Below are 16,196 nucleotides of genomic sequence, written 5' to 3' on the forward strand. Positions count from 1 at the left end.
GCAGCGCATATACTACATCACAGTGTGACATTGTGGGGCAAGTGTACTTACCAAGTAGGTGTCGTTCACCAAAGTCTCCCCTGGCCAGTCGTGTGTGGAGGCCGCTGTGCCGGAATATGAAGGAGTCATGTGTACTCCCCGGGTACTGTGCCACAATGTCCGTGATGTATGTCTTAGCATTGCAGACCATCTGGATGTTGAGGGAGTGGTAGGACTTGCGATTGCGGTACATGTACTCCGTTGCAGCTGGTGGGCAGATGTGGATGTGAGTACAGTCAATGCATCCTATCACATGTGGGAACTGCGCAACATTGTAGAATTGCTGCTTGGTCACATCCAAATCCTGTTGGCTGGTGGGAAATTTGATGTGCTGGTGTAGCTGGGTCAGCATTGCGTCAAGGAAACTCCATAGGCAGCGGGACATGGTGGGCTGGGATATCCCCCCAGCAGCCGCAACTATCCCCTGGAAGCTCCCGGAGGCCTGGAGGTGCAGGCTACACAATACCTGGACATGTGTAGGCACGGCATTGGTCCGCCTTGTTGGGTGCTGCATCAGGGGGTCAAGGTCCTGTATTAGCTTGATAATCATTGCCCCATTCAGGCGGTACTTTGCATATATTTGCTCTCTGGTTTGGCCCAGCAGGGTGACCCGCTGGCGGAATATCCTCTCCTGGATTCTGCGTCTACTCCGTGCTGCTCGCTGTAGCCTTCGCCGCCTGACCACCATGTACAGTCCTGGCATTGTGAGACTCCTAATGCTGCTGCTGCATCTCCTTATGAGTGTTTGGTCAGGCCTGCACCTGTTACTGATTGGGCAACGGTTTTTCGAAGAAAAAAATTCCATGGCTTTGATGGTTACCACCTGCTTTGGGTTGTCCTTAATTTGCGCCTCACAAACAGCGATTTTGGGGTTTTTCGCTATTTGCGATTTTTCATGATTACCGATTGCGATTGTATAGCGTAATCGCTATTTTATTCCGATTCGCTAATGCTCTCCTGCCGGGATTCTGCGAATCTTTTAGCAAATTCGCTATTCTGTGGTGAATGCCGATTTTGTGAATTGCGCTCGCAATAGCTTTTTCGCAGCTATTGCGAGCGCAATTTCGCTTCATGAATCAGGCTGTTAGAGTTTCAGTATAACTTAATAGGCTTCGTTCTCGCATCACATTTTTTCAGGAGACCCACCTTTCCAACTACGAGACCCAGAAGTTGTGTAGGAAATGGAGGGGATAATTATTTCACACTTACTATTCTGCTTTCCCCAGGAGCGAGGCGAGTTGGCTACAGGCAGGGTTCCCATTTGTAATTACTTGACAATAAAATAGATATGCAGGGGCTCTATGTTTTGCACAGGGGTACGCTAGATTGAGCTCCAATCATGTTGGGGTGCATATATCCACCCACTACGGAACAAGATGTCTTTCTGTCATATCTCTCCTCCATACTGGAAGAGAGGACTGCGCATCTCTGGGTGGTGGGTGGAGAATTTAAGGCAGTGCTGGATCCCAAAGTAGATAGATCACATTCTCCCCTGCCTGCCACTGCATTGGTTTATCACTCTAAGGCCTTGAAACAATTGATGGAACCTTTTAGATGTCTGGCACAGCCGGAATGTCATAATGCAAGAATATACTTTTTATTCACACCCCCACACATTGTATTCCCACCTTAACAGATTCCTCTGCCCACTACACTCCTCCTCAATATGATGCATGCCACACACTTGGGGAAGACAATTTCTGATCATAGTCCTGTGGAAATAATATTATCTTGGGGGCAGGTGCTGACCCCGATACCCACATGGTGCCTGCAGCTGGCCCTCCTGTAGGATGTAGTTTTTAAAGAGACACTCGCTACTGCCATTAACATCTATTTTACCAAGAACAATGGTATGGCCTCTTCCCTGTTATTGGAGTGGGAAGCCTTTAAGGTTGTAGTTCATGGGTCCTCCATCACCACGGTGGTGGTAGCTAGGTAGGAGGTTGTGAGATACATTACACAACTGGAGAGCAGGTTGGACCCACTGGAAACGAAGCAGCTCAATGACACCGAAGATGAAGGTGCGCTGCAGGAGGCTTGTATTGTTTATGCCGAGCTGTTCGCTCACCTCCCCCTGATAGACTATAAAGCTTAGGCACAGAAATACATACGAAGGCCGACAAGTTGGGCCATTGCAGGCTTGTATGATTCGATTCGACTCCACATCTACACCCATTTTATCCATACACGACCTGGTCTGTGGCTTGGACGATACCCAGCAGGCTATTAATAGGGCGTTCCATGATTTTTATGCTCTTCTCTATACAGCCCCACCTTTCCTGGATTCTGAGGTTGTTGCTGCATTCTTACGGCAGACAACACTACCAAGAGTGTTGCCGGGCAAGACAGAAACTTTAAGTGCACCTATATTGTAGAGAGAGACATGTGGGGCCATTATGGAGCTCACCAGGAACAAAACACTGGGATTGAATGAACTCCTAATAGAAGTTTACTCCACATATGCCTCTAAGTTAGTGCTGTACTTAGAAAAGCTATATAATTCCTCTTTAGAGGAAGGTTTGCTTCCTCCCTCTTCTAGAGAGGCAGTGATGACATCGCTACTGAAGCCTGGTAAACCGCCTACAAAACTGCCTTTTTACCAACCCCTTCCCCTCTTAAATACAGAATATAAGATTTTGAGTAAGATGCTTGCCCACAGACTTCTCCAATTGCTCCCAAAGTTATTGCATGGGGACCAATGTGGCTTTGTACCCCGTCACAGTACATCACTAAACATTTGTCGGCTGTTCCATGTTGTGACCGCATCCCGTGATCATTACCCATTTGCAGGTTGCATCTCATTAGATGTTCACCAAGCCTTTGACAGCTTGGGGTGGGACATTATGATGGAAGCGCTAGCCGGATATGGAATCCTGCAGGCACACATTCAATGTATGTGGGCCCTACGGCCAGAGCTAGGACAGGACCTCACATTTCAGACACGTATCAGGCTGCCCATGGGACTAGACAGGGTTGCCCCTTTTTACCTCTTTTATTTATCCTCGTTCTAAAACCTCTAGCACAGCATATTCATCAGGAATCTGGTGGGTGGGGTATACCGGTAGGTCCGGTGGTGCACTCTGTGTCCTAGTACACAGATGACATGATCTTTTACATTTTGGACCTCCCTATCGGGTTACAGGGCATACTCCACTAACTGGCATCCTTCAGGGTTCTTTGTGGCCTTCGTATCAACATTGAAAAATTCTGTGCTTTTCAATTTGTTGACAATCCCATTGACCTGGCTTTAGGATTTGACACAGAAGTTCTACCTGTTGCTGCTCACACTTTCCACTACTTTGGTATTCATATCTATCGGGATATGAAGGACTTGCTTGAAGGTAACCTTGTGAGGGTGATCACTTCACTTGAATCGCAAATTACTTTTGAGGTCACTCAGTCCCTGTCGGTCGTGGGCCATCTGGCCCTGGCGCAGATGGTTACGTTACTGCACTGCCTGTATTATTTTGTGAACCTTCCTATGGTTGTGCTGGCTTGGGTATTCCCTTTACTGTATACTTTGTTAGGAGAATCCGCCTGGAGTCCAGGGCGCTGCAAGGTGGGCCTTATTAAATTGCAGCTTCTCACCACTGAGGGGAGCCTGGGGGACCCCGACGTTAAGGCTTCCAGTATAGTGGGGCAATAACAATGGATGTCTTATTGGCTAGCTGGTCACAATTAGTCAGAGATAGGTTACACACCGGCCCAAATCGACCATGGTCAACTGCATGGATTGATATGCCCCCGTGTGACACCCCCACAAACATGTCCTCTCCTGCTTCAGGTAGCCCCAGCCTACTGGAAACTAGTGATGAGGTACACTGCGATCACCTCACAGTTTGCACCAAATATTCCTCTCTGGAGAATCCCTACATCCTCAGGAATGCTTACGAGGACTGTCTGGGTCCATGGGAACAGAAAGGGATGCCGACAGTGGGATTGTTATTTCAGGATGGTACACTAAAGTTACGCAAAGATTTCGTGCACACATATTAGGCTCCCGAGACATTATTTTTTATACATGTCAGCATAGACAGAAACGTCAGACAGCATTGGAACCCAGAAGGAGAGAACTCTACACACATGAATTGCTTCAGGCAGTGCACACCATGAGGAATGGGAGGTATCTTATTAGCTGGCTCTATCAGGGGTTTTGGGTGCATCTGGAGGCGTTGCTGATTTCTTTAAAACAGACTTGGGAAACAGACCTCATTCAGGAAATCCCGGATGAAGACTGGGCATGTATACTTGAATATCCCAAACACGTCTCCTGCAATTCTAGACTTAAATTGATCCAGTTTTCATTTCTTCACAGGGCGCATGTAACACCACAAAGACTCCCTAAGATGTTCCCCACCATCTACTCCGGATACCCAAGTTGCAAGTCTCCAGATGTCGACCTCTTACTTATGCTATTGACTTTTCCAGGTTTATCCACGTACTGGGCCAGGCTAGCATTAGCCTTATCAAATGTTACAGGGTTGGCACAATGGGGTATACCAGCACAGTGTCTTCTTGGCCTCCATCCAATGCCCCAAGGTTCCAAGGTAGCATTGTGCTTTACGGATTTGGCCTTACTATTGGTGAAGAGGCTCATAACACGACAATGGAAATCCTTGAAAGCCCCAAGGTTAGACAAATGGCAGGACGAGGTGTCCCACTGGGAACTTGTGGAGAGTTATGCTCTTCGTCGATAGTAGCATCGTAGCCTCCGCAAAAAGCCCATCTCCCTGATGCTCTTTTAGAGGGGTGTAAAGCGCAGGACATGGCACCAGATTAAGTGTCCCTTCACATACTTTACAGCGATTCCCAAAGCAGATGCTGCTTTGTTGGAAACCCCCATTACACCCAGTGATAATCTCAACAATGCTATGGGTTCTAGTTGATGATTACGGAAGGTGGCTTGGTTAGGTCCCCTCTCTCCCTTGTCCGTTCAGTTGTAGGGTCTTCTTAGCCTCCCCTCACATGCTTATATCACTTATGTATCCCTTCTTGCATGTTGATGCATATTTGGGTTTCCTAGATTAGGTGATGTGGTCAATAGATTGGGGGGTAGGCGGAATAATGTATATCGTTCTTTAGTTTGCAATACAATGACATAGTCTGTAACATATATGACTTGACTGGGGCTCTATTTAACATAATTTGTTTAATCATTGTTAATCATGTCAGTCACTGCTGTAAGTACTGTCATGTCTTAACATAAATGTAATAAGGTTTGTGTTAAATAAAAAGTCTCCCATTATTAAATATTGCCTTCAGTCGTGAACACCTTACAGTACTTTTATATTCTTGATCCCTGTGAAACCAAACAAAACTAGCTCCACTGTAACTCAGTCATCATAGCACAAACTCAGATGCACTGGGAGTCTTGGGTGGGAAGCATGCCACTAACTAGTGTTAGTGGGTGAGGGTTATTTTTAAAACCTAGTAGGTTTCCCTACTCCTCTGAGTGAGGGGCGCCACAGGATCTAGGACTTTGGTAGCAGGCTCTCTTTCAGTGTTTGTTGTTTTTCTGGCCTGCCACCTTGAAATGAAACGTCTTGCCTTCCCATATCAGTCTGTTTCTCTTCCTAACCCCTCGCGGAATATCAGAACAAATGGTAACACACTGCAGTTATTGTAAACTAGAGAAGTGAAGTCCTTTCCTGATCCTTCCGGTTTCTGTCACTGCCGCTTACATTATATCAATTAAGTCATGTCACTAAAAGGGGGCAGTATCGTACAATCTCTGAGCAATAGAACCAGACGAATGACTTCTAGGCAACTCACAATTTTTATACATTGTACCTCCAAAGTCTAACGTGCTGTCCTCGTGCATGTTTATAAGCTGCAGTCGACAGAAAAATGGAAAGTAACAGGAATCAATTTGAAGAAAATGTTCCCAAAAAGAAAGAAGACGGACTGTCTGCAAATTATGTTCTATTGGTACAGCTCATTCAGCCTGAAATTGCTCGGGGCTCTAATGCACACTTATGTTCCCAGCAGCTGTTAACGCAATGTCCATGTCTTGATCTAAAAGCATTACTTCTGCGAAAAGCAGAGGCGCTACTGTGTCTTTCTAGAGACAGTGTATCAATAAAAGCCTCAGGTTAAACAGTGCCCCTGTCTGTAGATATATAGTTTGATCATTCACGCAAAAGCCAGGGTTGAAAAAAATACAACATCCTTTTAGCGAGCGAATCCCTGTGAGTTTCATAATTAAAGAAAAAAATCTTTAATACATTTACTTCATTGTAAATTATACTGTCAGTTTTATTCTGAAAATAAGATATACTTTTTGAAATAGTAAACATATCAACGCTGCTCAAACTCTGTTGTGGGGGCAGCAGAGGGACAGAGATTCTGTAGTGGTGTGGGGGGGGAGGTGACAACAAAGTCCCATTAACAATTGCAGTTTTATTTTAGTGAGTTTTTGGAGGCAAATGAAAGAATTTCCTACATAATTACACCTCTTAATTATAAACAAACGTAGTGAACCCAAGTACAATTCATTTGTCCAGTAAAGCACTTTGCCCAAAAAAAAATCACAATTCTGATGAGCGGAGTTAGCCGCTGTGGAATTTTACTTCAGTGGAGTGCTGAATTGCTGCCAGTAGGATGGAATTGCGCCAATTACATTTTAAGGTGAAGGGGAGGAGTTGTAGTCATTCATGGGCAAGGCACAGCAGATCAACAGATGATTATCTTCTACCTCATACATTTGATTTGTGTGTGTTCGCATACCTCTCGCTGTCTCCCTTCCTGAAAACACATGCAACTTTGCTGCGGTCAAAGGCAGGGATAAGTTGGTTTCCAGTGAGGCACCCCAGAAGGTTGAATAGGGGTGTAGGATAAGTGGTTCTCCAAGGGAGAATATTATCATTGTGGAGAGTACATAAACATCATCTGTCTTCAGGTGAAATATTCTGCACGCTTTGCCTTAGCACTTCAGGAACTATACAACTGCTGTAGATTTCATAAAGTACCTCAGAGATCTTTTGTGAATCTCTAAATTTGTTCCAAGATTCTATTCAAGAAGCGCAGATCCCTAAAGTTTAGTCATGGCCCTTTTTGAATTAGGTCATCAATGTTCAGTATAACAGTCTGATGTGCGAATGGTGCGACAATTTACAACAATCATGGCTGGCTGAGCTGCTGTAGATCACCCAACACACCAGGTGGAAACCCAAAGGCAGGTCCCTGGGAATCAGGACCCCAGGCGATAGAATGCACTGAACCTAGAGCTGAGGGCAGATTTAACAAAGGTCCTTTCAGGAAACAGGTGCATGTCAGAATATTGTCAGCAAAAACATTGTCTGACACAAAGATATTGCACCTTAAATATCATTTACAAAAATGTTGTTCCATTGGTGTAAAATCCATTTTCGCTCCATGAGGGAATATTTTTGGGAGGGAATATTTCGGACTGAATATTTGCGTCAGATGATATTTTGGTTACAATATTCTTGTACCATACCCTTGGAACCCCTAAAAAGTGAACTATCCAATCTCCATTTTGATTGAACTCCTTCAGAGAACAGAAGGTCGCTTTAAAAAAATAGCAGACAACAGTTCTAAGCTGTACCTGAGTTTTATTTTCAACGCCTTCTTCAAACCTTAATCAAACACAACCGTTTGCAGAAGTAATGAAAGAGTGGCACTCATCACTTAAGGAAACAACTAAATTAATAAAAACAACTTTAGTTAGACTCTTTCTTCTCTGGTATATGGTTATTTATGGACAACAGCACACAGAAGGTATAATAACAATCTAGCGTACCTGTCTCTTAGAATGTTCGCTGTACTCCCCTGGAATATTATGCGCACTCTTGATTAGGGTCCTCGCAATGTGGTAGTAGTAGACACTGATGATGGTGAGTGGGATAAGGTAATAGACGAGGAAGATCATTACAGAGTGGATCTTCGGGTGAATCTCATCAGTCTGAGGATAAGGAATGCATGCTGTGAAGCTGACGTTATCAGTATCGTTGATTTGCACCACTTCGGCGAACACTGCTTCAGGGACTGCCAGTAGCATGGAGATGACCCAGATGGCCATGGCTTTAATGCAGGTCCAGAGCACAGCACTGGAGGTTTGGATATCCATAGGATTTACAATTGCCTTGTGCCTACAGGGGAAGTAAATTAAAGGAAAACTTAAAATTTTTAGCATTGACTACATGATAACTTTAGGATTGCAACACATTTCAATGAACAGAATGCTACAAAATAGTTTCATTGTTTTCCACCAGGAGTCTTAACAGAAATGCAATTATTCTGGCTATGCCCATAACAATTTTTCTTCCTTTTTTTCTCACTGTTTAAAACTAAGTCCAGCAGTGTGGGCCCTAAGAAGCATTCTTAAACTGAATCAATTTGTTTTACTAACAGATCCTGACAACTGCTCCAGTTCTGTGCACTGATTTGCGATTCATACAAACGTTCGCCTCCATTTTGTTCTCAGACACGAAGAGCAGAAGAGTGGGGATTTCATGGAGGTGGACAGCTGATAAATTAACAGGGAGAGCTAAGCCAGAGCCGGGCAAAGGATCTTGCTAGTTTCTTAGAGCCCGTGCACCAGCCAAGCCCTGAAAATATTTGCTATGTAACTAATACAACAAATATCACATAAAATATGGTAAATTCTCATTAAAATTCAGAAAAGTGTATTTCTTTAACATGTGGAAGCTTTTAAATTAATAAGGCACATTATAGCACTGCACTTAGAAGTACTAATTCGAAGTGATAGTTTTGAATAACTGGTAGTCCTTGCTCACTATTTGAAAGTGGTTTCATACGCAATATTGCAGAAAAAGAGTTTGGTGAAATAAAGTATTTGCTTAAGATCCCAAATTTAAGCGAGGAAGCCGCGATGCATCAAGGTTTTCTGCTTTCACTTTGTACAAATCAGCCATGAAATGGGTCTCTATTTGCCTTTCCTTATACCAAGACTTTGTTCTTACCTCTCAGTTCATTTTCAACAGTTTTTAAATACAGCATCAACTTGATCTGAAGGTTGAGTTCCTTGCATGAGCACCAGTTGTAGGAAGCTGGCTCTATATATACTATACCAAGGCTTAGTGTGCACAGAGTCCAGTTGATCCCCAGAGGTATAGCAGAGGCTAAATTAGATAATCTCTACCAGCTCTATTTGTGGTAGTCTAGTCGAGCAGTTAGGCTTATCATGAGGTCATTTTAAGCATTTATTGTATTCACTCAATCAAGAACTGATGGCACACACTCAGAAACAAAATCCAGACCAACTATGTAAGTATAAAAAGGTATACTTAGTTTTTATTTCTAGAACCAGGCAGAACTTAGCACAGGTAGGCAAAATACACTTTCACTACACAGAGATGCAATTGTGGATGGAATTGAAATCTTTACAGGTTTGCATTGGCTTCCAAAACAGTTCAAAATACATTGAAATTACTTTGGATTACTTTTGTGTTACTTTTAGTTACATTGACTATTCGGGGTCCTACAATACAAAGGTAGCTAACACAGTTTTGGGTTCAAAGCAAAGTTACTTTGGTTTCAATACAAAAGTCAGTTCAACACTTAGAACATTCTTAGGAGGAAAATCATAACATGGGTTCCTATGAAAGGAAAGAATGTTATCTGTTTGTACCGCGCAGCCGCCTGGATCCGGGTTTTATGTTGGAGTCTTTAGATTGAGCAAATCTGGTGCTCACAAGAGACAGTTTTTATGAAGGTTTGGAAGGTCCTCTGGGTTCTGGATGGCTGCTGGACACGCCAGAGTTTTGGTGGTTCTGGGTTGAAGTCAGGACAGGCCGGTAGAGCTGGGGCCAAAAAAGTTGGTGTCCTCTTCTTTCTTACTCAGCTCGGCTCTTTGGTGCCCCTTCTTCTTTCTTCTCATTTCTGAGGAGGCAAGGTTCAGGGTCATCACTAAATAGTAAATTAAGGAGCGTTTCAGGGGTGTGCAGGTTTGGACCAATGGGGCCCTTCCTGGGGGTGAGTACACCCCCTATTATACCACTCTCCACTCTCCATTGGGAAGGGGCATGAGCCTCTCTCTAATATGCTGGGTTCCCCATCTTCAAGATGGAAGAGCCTGAGATGTGTGCTTCACCTCACCCCCACCCCCCCCACACCCCCCCCCCTAAGAGGTAGGGTTGGCAAAGGTGGTCACACCTCTCTTCCTAATTTGGTTTTACCACCGAATCTCCCTCCCAAAGTTGGGGTCTGATCCAGTGGGAGGAGGCTGCTGGAGGCAGCAAAAGGCAGGATTGGCCAACAAAGGCAGCAGGCACGTGAAGCTTCCCTTTTGTGGACCCAGCCCATCCTGGAGGAGGAGGCATGACACCTCTGCCCAGGGTGGGTTTTATTTCAAGACCCAGGGAGCAGAGGCCATCTACAGAGGGGTCCAAAAACCAGTCTGGTGGTGGCAAAAGGCAGGTAGCCATTCAGGAACCACACCAGGACTGGTCACTTTTCAGGGGGCATCTTTAAGATGTCATATGAGAGCTTTTACACTAACTCCCATACTGGCACCAGTGTGGGTTTAATGTGCTGAGAAGTTTGCTACCAAACTTTCCAGTTTTCAGTAAAACCATTATGGAGCTGTGGTTCTTAATCCCTTAAGTGCTGACGTCGGCCGTTGAACGTCGCGAGCACTACTTTCGTAGCGCTGCGCACGTCCAATGGCCAACCCAGCCCCGCCCGTTTTGCGGAAGTGCCGCACTAGCGCGGAATCACGGCCTCTGCAAATGGGATAATGACCAACTCCCTTACCATATACTCTTTATGGCCTTACCGCACTTACAATGTCTAAGAATGGACTTAGACACTATACGGGCACAGTGCTCATACACATGTACTCTCAACTGTGGTCTAGTGCACCCTGCTGCAGGGGTGATTTACCTAGGCCACAGGCACTGGGTCTCGCTCAGGTATGGCACACAGGGATGTGAGCCATGTCGACTCTTCACTTCTCTCTGCACCAAAACACGCAACCTGCAACAGCAGTGTGTAGGTGTTAAGGTGCAGGGTCTCTAAGGGTGGTGGTGTTGGTGCCCTTGGAAGCCTACTCTGGTCACAGTGCCCTTGGTACCCATCGTACCTTTTACAATGGGCTTACCTGTGGCCAGAGTTGTATCAATTGTGGTTACAGAGGTACAGTTTTTCAAAAGAATACAGCCCTTGGGAACCTGATTGGTAGGGAGCCAGGGTACATCAAATCAAAGTGCATCAAATGTCAGGCAAAAAGTGGGGGGTAACCATGCAAATAGGGCCATTTCCCTACACCAGTTACATTACAAAAGGTCTCATTGATTAGTTCTAGGCACAGGGATAGCAAGTAATGTGCCCAGAATTACAGGAGGTTGAGTCTACGCAGAGACTCAAACCTGGTTCACAGGGCTGGACTGGGAATGCAAACCGACCCTGGCAAATGAGTCGGGCCAGCCGCGGGTGTGGGGGGTTAGGGGCATGCATGCGGAAAACACTGCAGCTGCCTTTGTTATAGAGGGTCGACTATGCTGCAAAACTGGCACTCCGGTAACAAAAGCAGCCCCCAGAGGTCCAAAACAGGCCCAACAGGAAAAAGCCCGGTGCCCCCTTCAGCCAGTCTGGCACTGCCGGTTCCCTAGAACCACAATTGGCAGCTCTGATTAAAATGGCAGATCCTGGGTAGAGAGAAGGAGGCAGGCAGAAGTCACATGAAAGCTCTGCTTGTTAAGGGCTCGAGGTTCCACCAGGCCCTCGAGCTGAGCCAGAGCCAGGCTTCAGAGTCGAGCCTGGCTCAAGCTTTCAGTGGCTTGCCCACCTCTGGGATTTCAATAGGATATCACTTCACTAATGTCTTCCAATTTCTTAGCAATTTACTCCCAAAATTGTAAGCATTGATATCGCAAAACTTTAAACAAAAAGTGGAACGCTTCAACATTTTTACACATGAGATTTTACAACTATTTCTCTCCCTCAACCTGCTCTCATCTGCTAAAGGATCTGTTTACATTGACTTATATCCTCTTATCATTTGTTATAGGACACTCAAAAGCAAACTAATCAGATGTCTGCTCGGTCAAGGTGAGCCTACAAGAATGCTATAAAAAGCCAATTTGAATATATTAGTGGGTATGCATATTTGTACTCCTTATGCCTCCACTGACAGGCCCTGCCTCCCAGGCACCTTGCTTTGGAAGACCAAAACTCCCAACTTGGCATAGCTACATGCTATTTTTTTTGTGGGGGGGGGGGAGTTTTATATAGTGCGCACTAAACTTCAGGGTATCAGAGCACTTTACATGAGCACCAGTTGAGTTCCAGACCGACACATTCAGTTTTGTAAGGTGATGGAAAGAATAAGTGATTTGCCCAGAATCACAGGATGTTGAGCATCCCTGCTGAGCCTTGAACCCGGTTGCCCAGCTCTGAGGTCGGCCGCTCTAGCCGTTAGGCCACATCCTCTCCCATTTCCATTTTCAGACTTTAAGGTTCGCCATTTCTAGATGTATTGAGTTTATTGCAATGCACACTAGAAACAGAGGATTTGTCTATTGGGCAAAGAAGAAAACTTTGTTGGACTGGCTCATTGTTCATCAACAACGTTTAATGCTATTCCAGTTTGGTGCAGGAAGTATTAAGGAGTTTGATTTGTTGATACAATTGGATCTCTTAAATTGATTGTTCCATGTGTAAGGTGTGTATACATCATGGCAAAGGATAGTGCGCGAGATGCATCCAAATCACTATATTAGTTATTTACTCTTAATAAGACAAAAGATTTGGATAGGATAGTTAACATGCATATGCTGATTTAATTTCATTATGTATTAAAGATGATCTGTCTATATCATAAAATATATGAACAAAACGACTGATGTGTTTGGTGATATCTTTTTGACAAAACATATATCATTTGTTTCTTAAATAAGTGTGTTATGCAAGTGTGGTTTTTAAAAGAATCATTATTAAAATCATTGTCTTTTCTGTGGTGTTCGCGAAAAGCAAACTGCTAACAAGGTCTATTTTTTATTAATACTAAAAGACACCTATAACAATTTTAAAACAGATATGGGAAGTATTTTCTCAAATGTTTTCACCTGCGCTCACACAATCCTCACTACAAAGGATACTAGGACACCCTTTATGTTTAGATCTCACCACAGACAGGTTTAGCTGTCTGCTGTCAAAAAGACCTATTGTTCACATTACCAATACTCAGATAGGGCTTTGGGTCGGCCCATTGTTTAAAATTGGTTTACTTTCTTGTCAATCTTATTAACTTGCTTCTTAATCGATGGCTTTAATTCCTCTTATGCTTGTCTCTACCCTGAAGCATAACTTCCTTGCCACGCTTTTGCTTGGATGACTTGTTACCTTCTTCTGTTTATACTCAGGGAGCTGTTTTTTTAGGTCTCGGCCTGATCCAGCGCATGCGCTAATCTGGCCGAGACATTTAGTAGCTGCTTTGAAAAGTGCTACTTTCCCCGCGACCAGCATACTATCACCCTCACAAGCGCGCGCATGACGTGCACAGCTGCCATTGTGCACAGACATGGCCGGAATCATTACTACAAAACTGATTGAAGCATACACGTCTGCAAGCACACCTACGTGTGCCCCCTACTTTAGGTTGCAAGTACAAAGCCTGTAGGCAAACAATTTGCTAGAATTCACTTTCATCATTAAAATGAAGCCACTGCAGCAGCGGTACACGGTCAGATGAACAGATGTGACAGCTTAAAGTTCCCACACGAAGGATTCAACCCTGCAGGTCTTAGCATAATGATTTAAATGACTTAGGGCCAGATGTAGGTAATTCCATTTTACCGACTCTAAAATACCGAATCATACCGATTCGGTATTTTAAATTCGGAAAATGGTATATAGGTTAAAAATTACCGAATCTTTAAGATTCCGTAATTACCGAATCGGTATTTACCAATTCGGTAATTGCCATTCATTCCTATGGGCCTGTGGGATGGGTATGCTCAGACGTGAGTCCCATGCTCCCCACACCACTGGAGTCAAGCTATCCTGGCGGAAGACGGCTGATAGCCAGAAACCGGTCCTAGGATGCTTGATTCCGGTCCAGGAAAGACATGGCTTGGCAGTTAGGGCTGGACTGTTCCCATGAGGCATAAGGTCAAGGCTGATTTGCATATGGCCATGTCTGAACTGGGGTGGTGTGGAGTGCAAAAAAACGATGGATTTAGGCCCAGATCTCTGTACTGGGGTGAATGTATGACATTGTTCTGCATTCTGTCCATCAATTGTTGTTTTTGCATTTGTCACCCCGAGTGGGATGGGTATGCTCAGACGTGAGTACCATGCTCTCCACACCACTGGAGTCAAGTTATCCTGGCTGAAGACGGCTGATAGCCAGAAACCGGCCCTAGGATGCTTGATTCCGGTCCAGGAAAGACATGGCTTGGCAGTTCGGGCTGGACTGTTCCCATGAGGCATAGGGTCAAGGCTGATTTGCATATGGCCATGTCTGAACTGGGGTGGTGTGGAGTGCAAAAAAACGATGGATTTAGGCCCAGATCTCTGTACTGGGGTGAATGTATGACATTGTTCTGCATTCTGTCCATCAATTGTTGTTTTTGCATTTGTCACCAACCTCTCTGAGGCCAGATTAGTATGTCAAAGTATGGATGTAGCGCAATTGTTTTGAAATTTCGTAATCAGTAATTACCACTTGCTTTTAGTATATCACTCTGTGCAACTGTAGTGCTATAGTGCCAGTTAACTGCATCACACTCGTAATACTAGGAGATGTAATTTAGTGTCCCTTCTAGTTTAAACGAGCATTGGCAAAGCCAATCGGCCTGGTGTTCGCTGAGTTGTACGTGTCAGGCTGGGCATAGGGTTTGGGGTTAACTGGCTGCACTTGTCATGCCCCACCTGGATAACTGTAATGGCATCAACACAGGCCTCGTGAAAGCGCACTTTGCCAGGTAATGAAATCTACAAAAGCAGGCAGGCAGAATGTTCTTAATCCTAGGTAAATGGGACCACATCAAACCTGCTCTGAAAGCTCCCCACTGGCTACTATTCAAAGCTAGAATCAGTGTCTATCCAGGGTACACAAAGCTTTCAGGGAACAAGCATTGGCATTGCCAATAGGTCTCGCTTTTGGGACATTATAAGTATTTAGTTAAGCAGCACAATATCCTTGGTGCAACAACATCAACTGTTGCATGGCTAAACACTAAACATAAAGTCCCAAAGGCGAGACCTATTGGCTATGTCAATGCTTGTTCCTTTGGCACTTCCTTTGGTTTTCAGCACTCCGTTGGAGCGGATGTGTTTACTTGCTCTCCCCCTCTCCCCTCTGTTCTGCTCCCCCTTAACATCCCCAAACCATGCTGCTTCTCTATCCTCCAAGTCGTCCATTGTTTTTCAACCCCTACTTGTCAGGCTTGTAGTTTTTTTATACTCCCACCCCCGGCTGCTCCATTGCCCCCCGACCTCTTGCTGCTCAACAGTATTCCTAAGTAGTGTGGACTTGCGGCCTCCCAATCCATTTTTAATGGTATTTTTTACTTTTTTTACAAGGGCCCAAGAGCTGCAATGTGCTATGAGGCCACTCCTTTCATTTGTTTATGAATTTCTGCAGTAGCAGTCAATATTCTTTATAAGGTGTGTAGAAAGAGCCAGGTTTTGACAGATTTATTGAGGGTCAGATTTCAGATTATCCTGCAACGTGTGGTAGGTTCATAGTAAGCAAACAACATTCTACTCATTCTGTATTCCATCAGTAAGAGCCTGATTTAGAAACTATGGAATTTATACTTCATCGGATGTGATATCCTTCACCGTTCTGACGGAGTAACCCATCCACCAAAATCTGAATCAGGCCCTTTGTTTGTTGTACGTACATACACTACTGTCTTCCTAACATGATTTGTGTGTATCTTTGCTTTCATTGGTCAAGTATTGTTTATGCTTATATGACATATCAAGTTCCCTTTGGGATTCTTTATTAGTTGAACCTTGTCTTGACCGGACATGGATGCTCCAATAAAGCGTTACTACTTAATAATTACTTGTGACTGCCATATCTGCCTTATTTATTTACCACATGTTGGCCACGACCAAATTCACAGCATTGTGGGCAACTAATGACAATGTCTTAGATTGAATAATTGCCTTTTTCAACATATTAAAAGCTGAAGAATGTTCGTCTGACCACTCACATATGA

The 16,196-nt window shown here is 44.4% G+C and overlaps 1 protein-coding gene across 1 annotated transcript in view; it reads right to left on the reverse strand.

The window, feature by feature from the left end:
- The window catches only part of NMBR (neuromedin B receptor), a 45,406-nt gene extending 37,262 nt beyond the window's left edge, over positions 1-8,144 (reverse strand). Inside the window, exon 1 of the mRNA XM_078647057.1 lies at positions 7,802-8,144. Coding sequence (XP_078503183.1) covers positions 7,802-8,128 — 327 coding nt within the window. The 5' untranslated portion in view covers positions 8,129-8,144. The remainder of the gene's footprint in view (positions 1-7,801) is intronic.
- Between the last annotated feature and the right edge of the window lie 8,052 nt (positions 8,145-16,196).

The sequence above is a fragment of the Lissotriton helveticus genome, chromosome 6 (genome assembly GCF_964261635.1).
Source record: "Lissotriton helveticus chromosome 6, aLisHel1.1, whole genome shotgun sequence".
NCBI classification, from domain to species: Eukaryota; Metazoa; Chordata; class Amphibia; order Caudata; family Salamandridae; genus Lissotriton; species Lissotriton helveticus.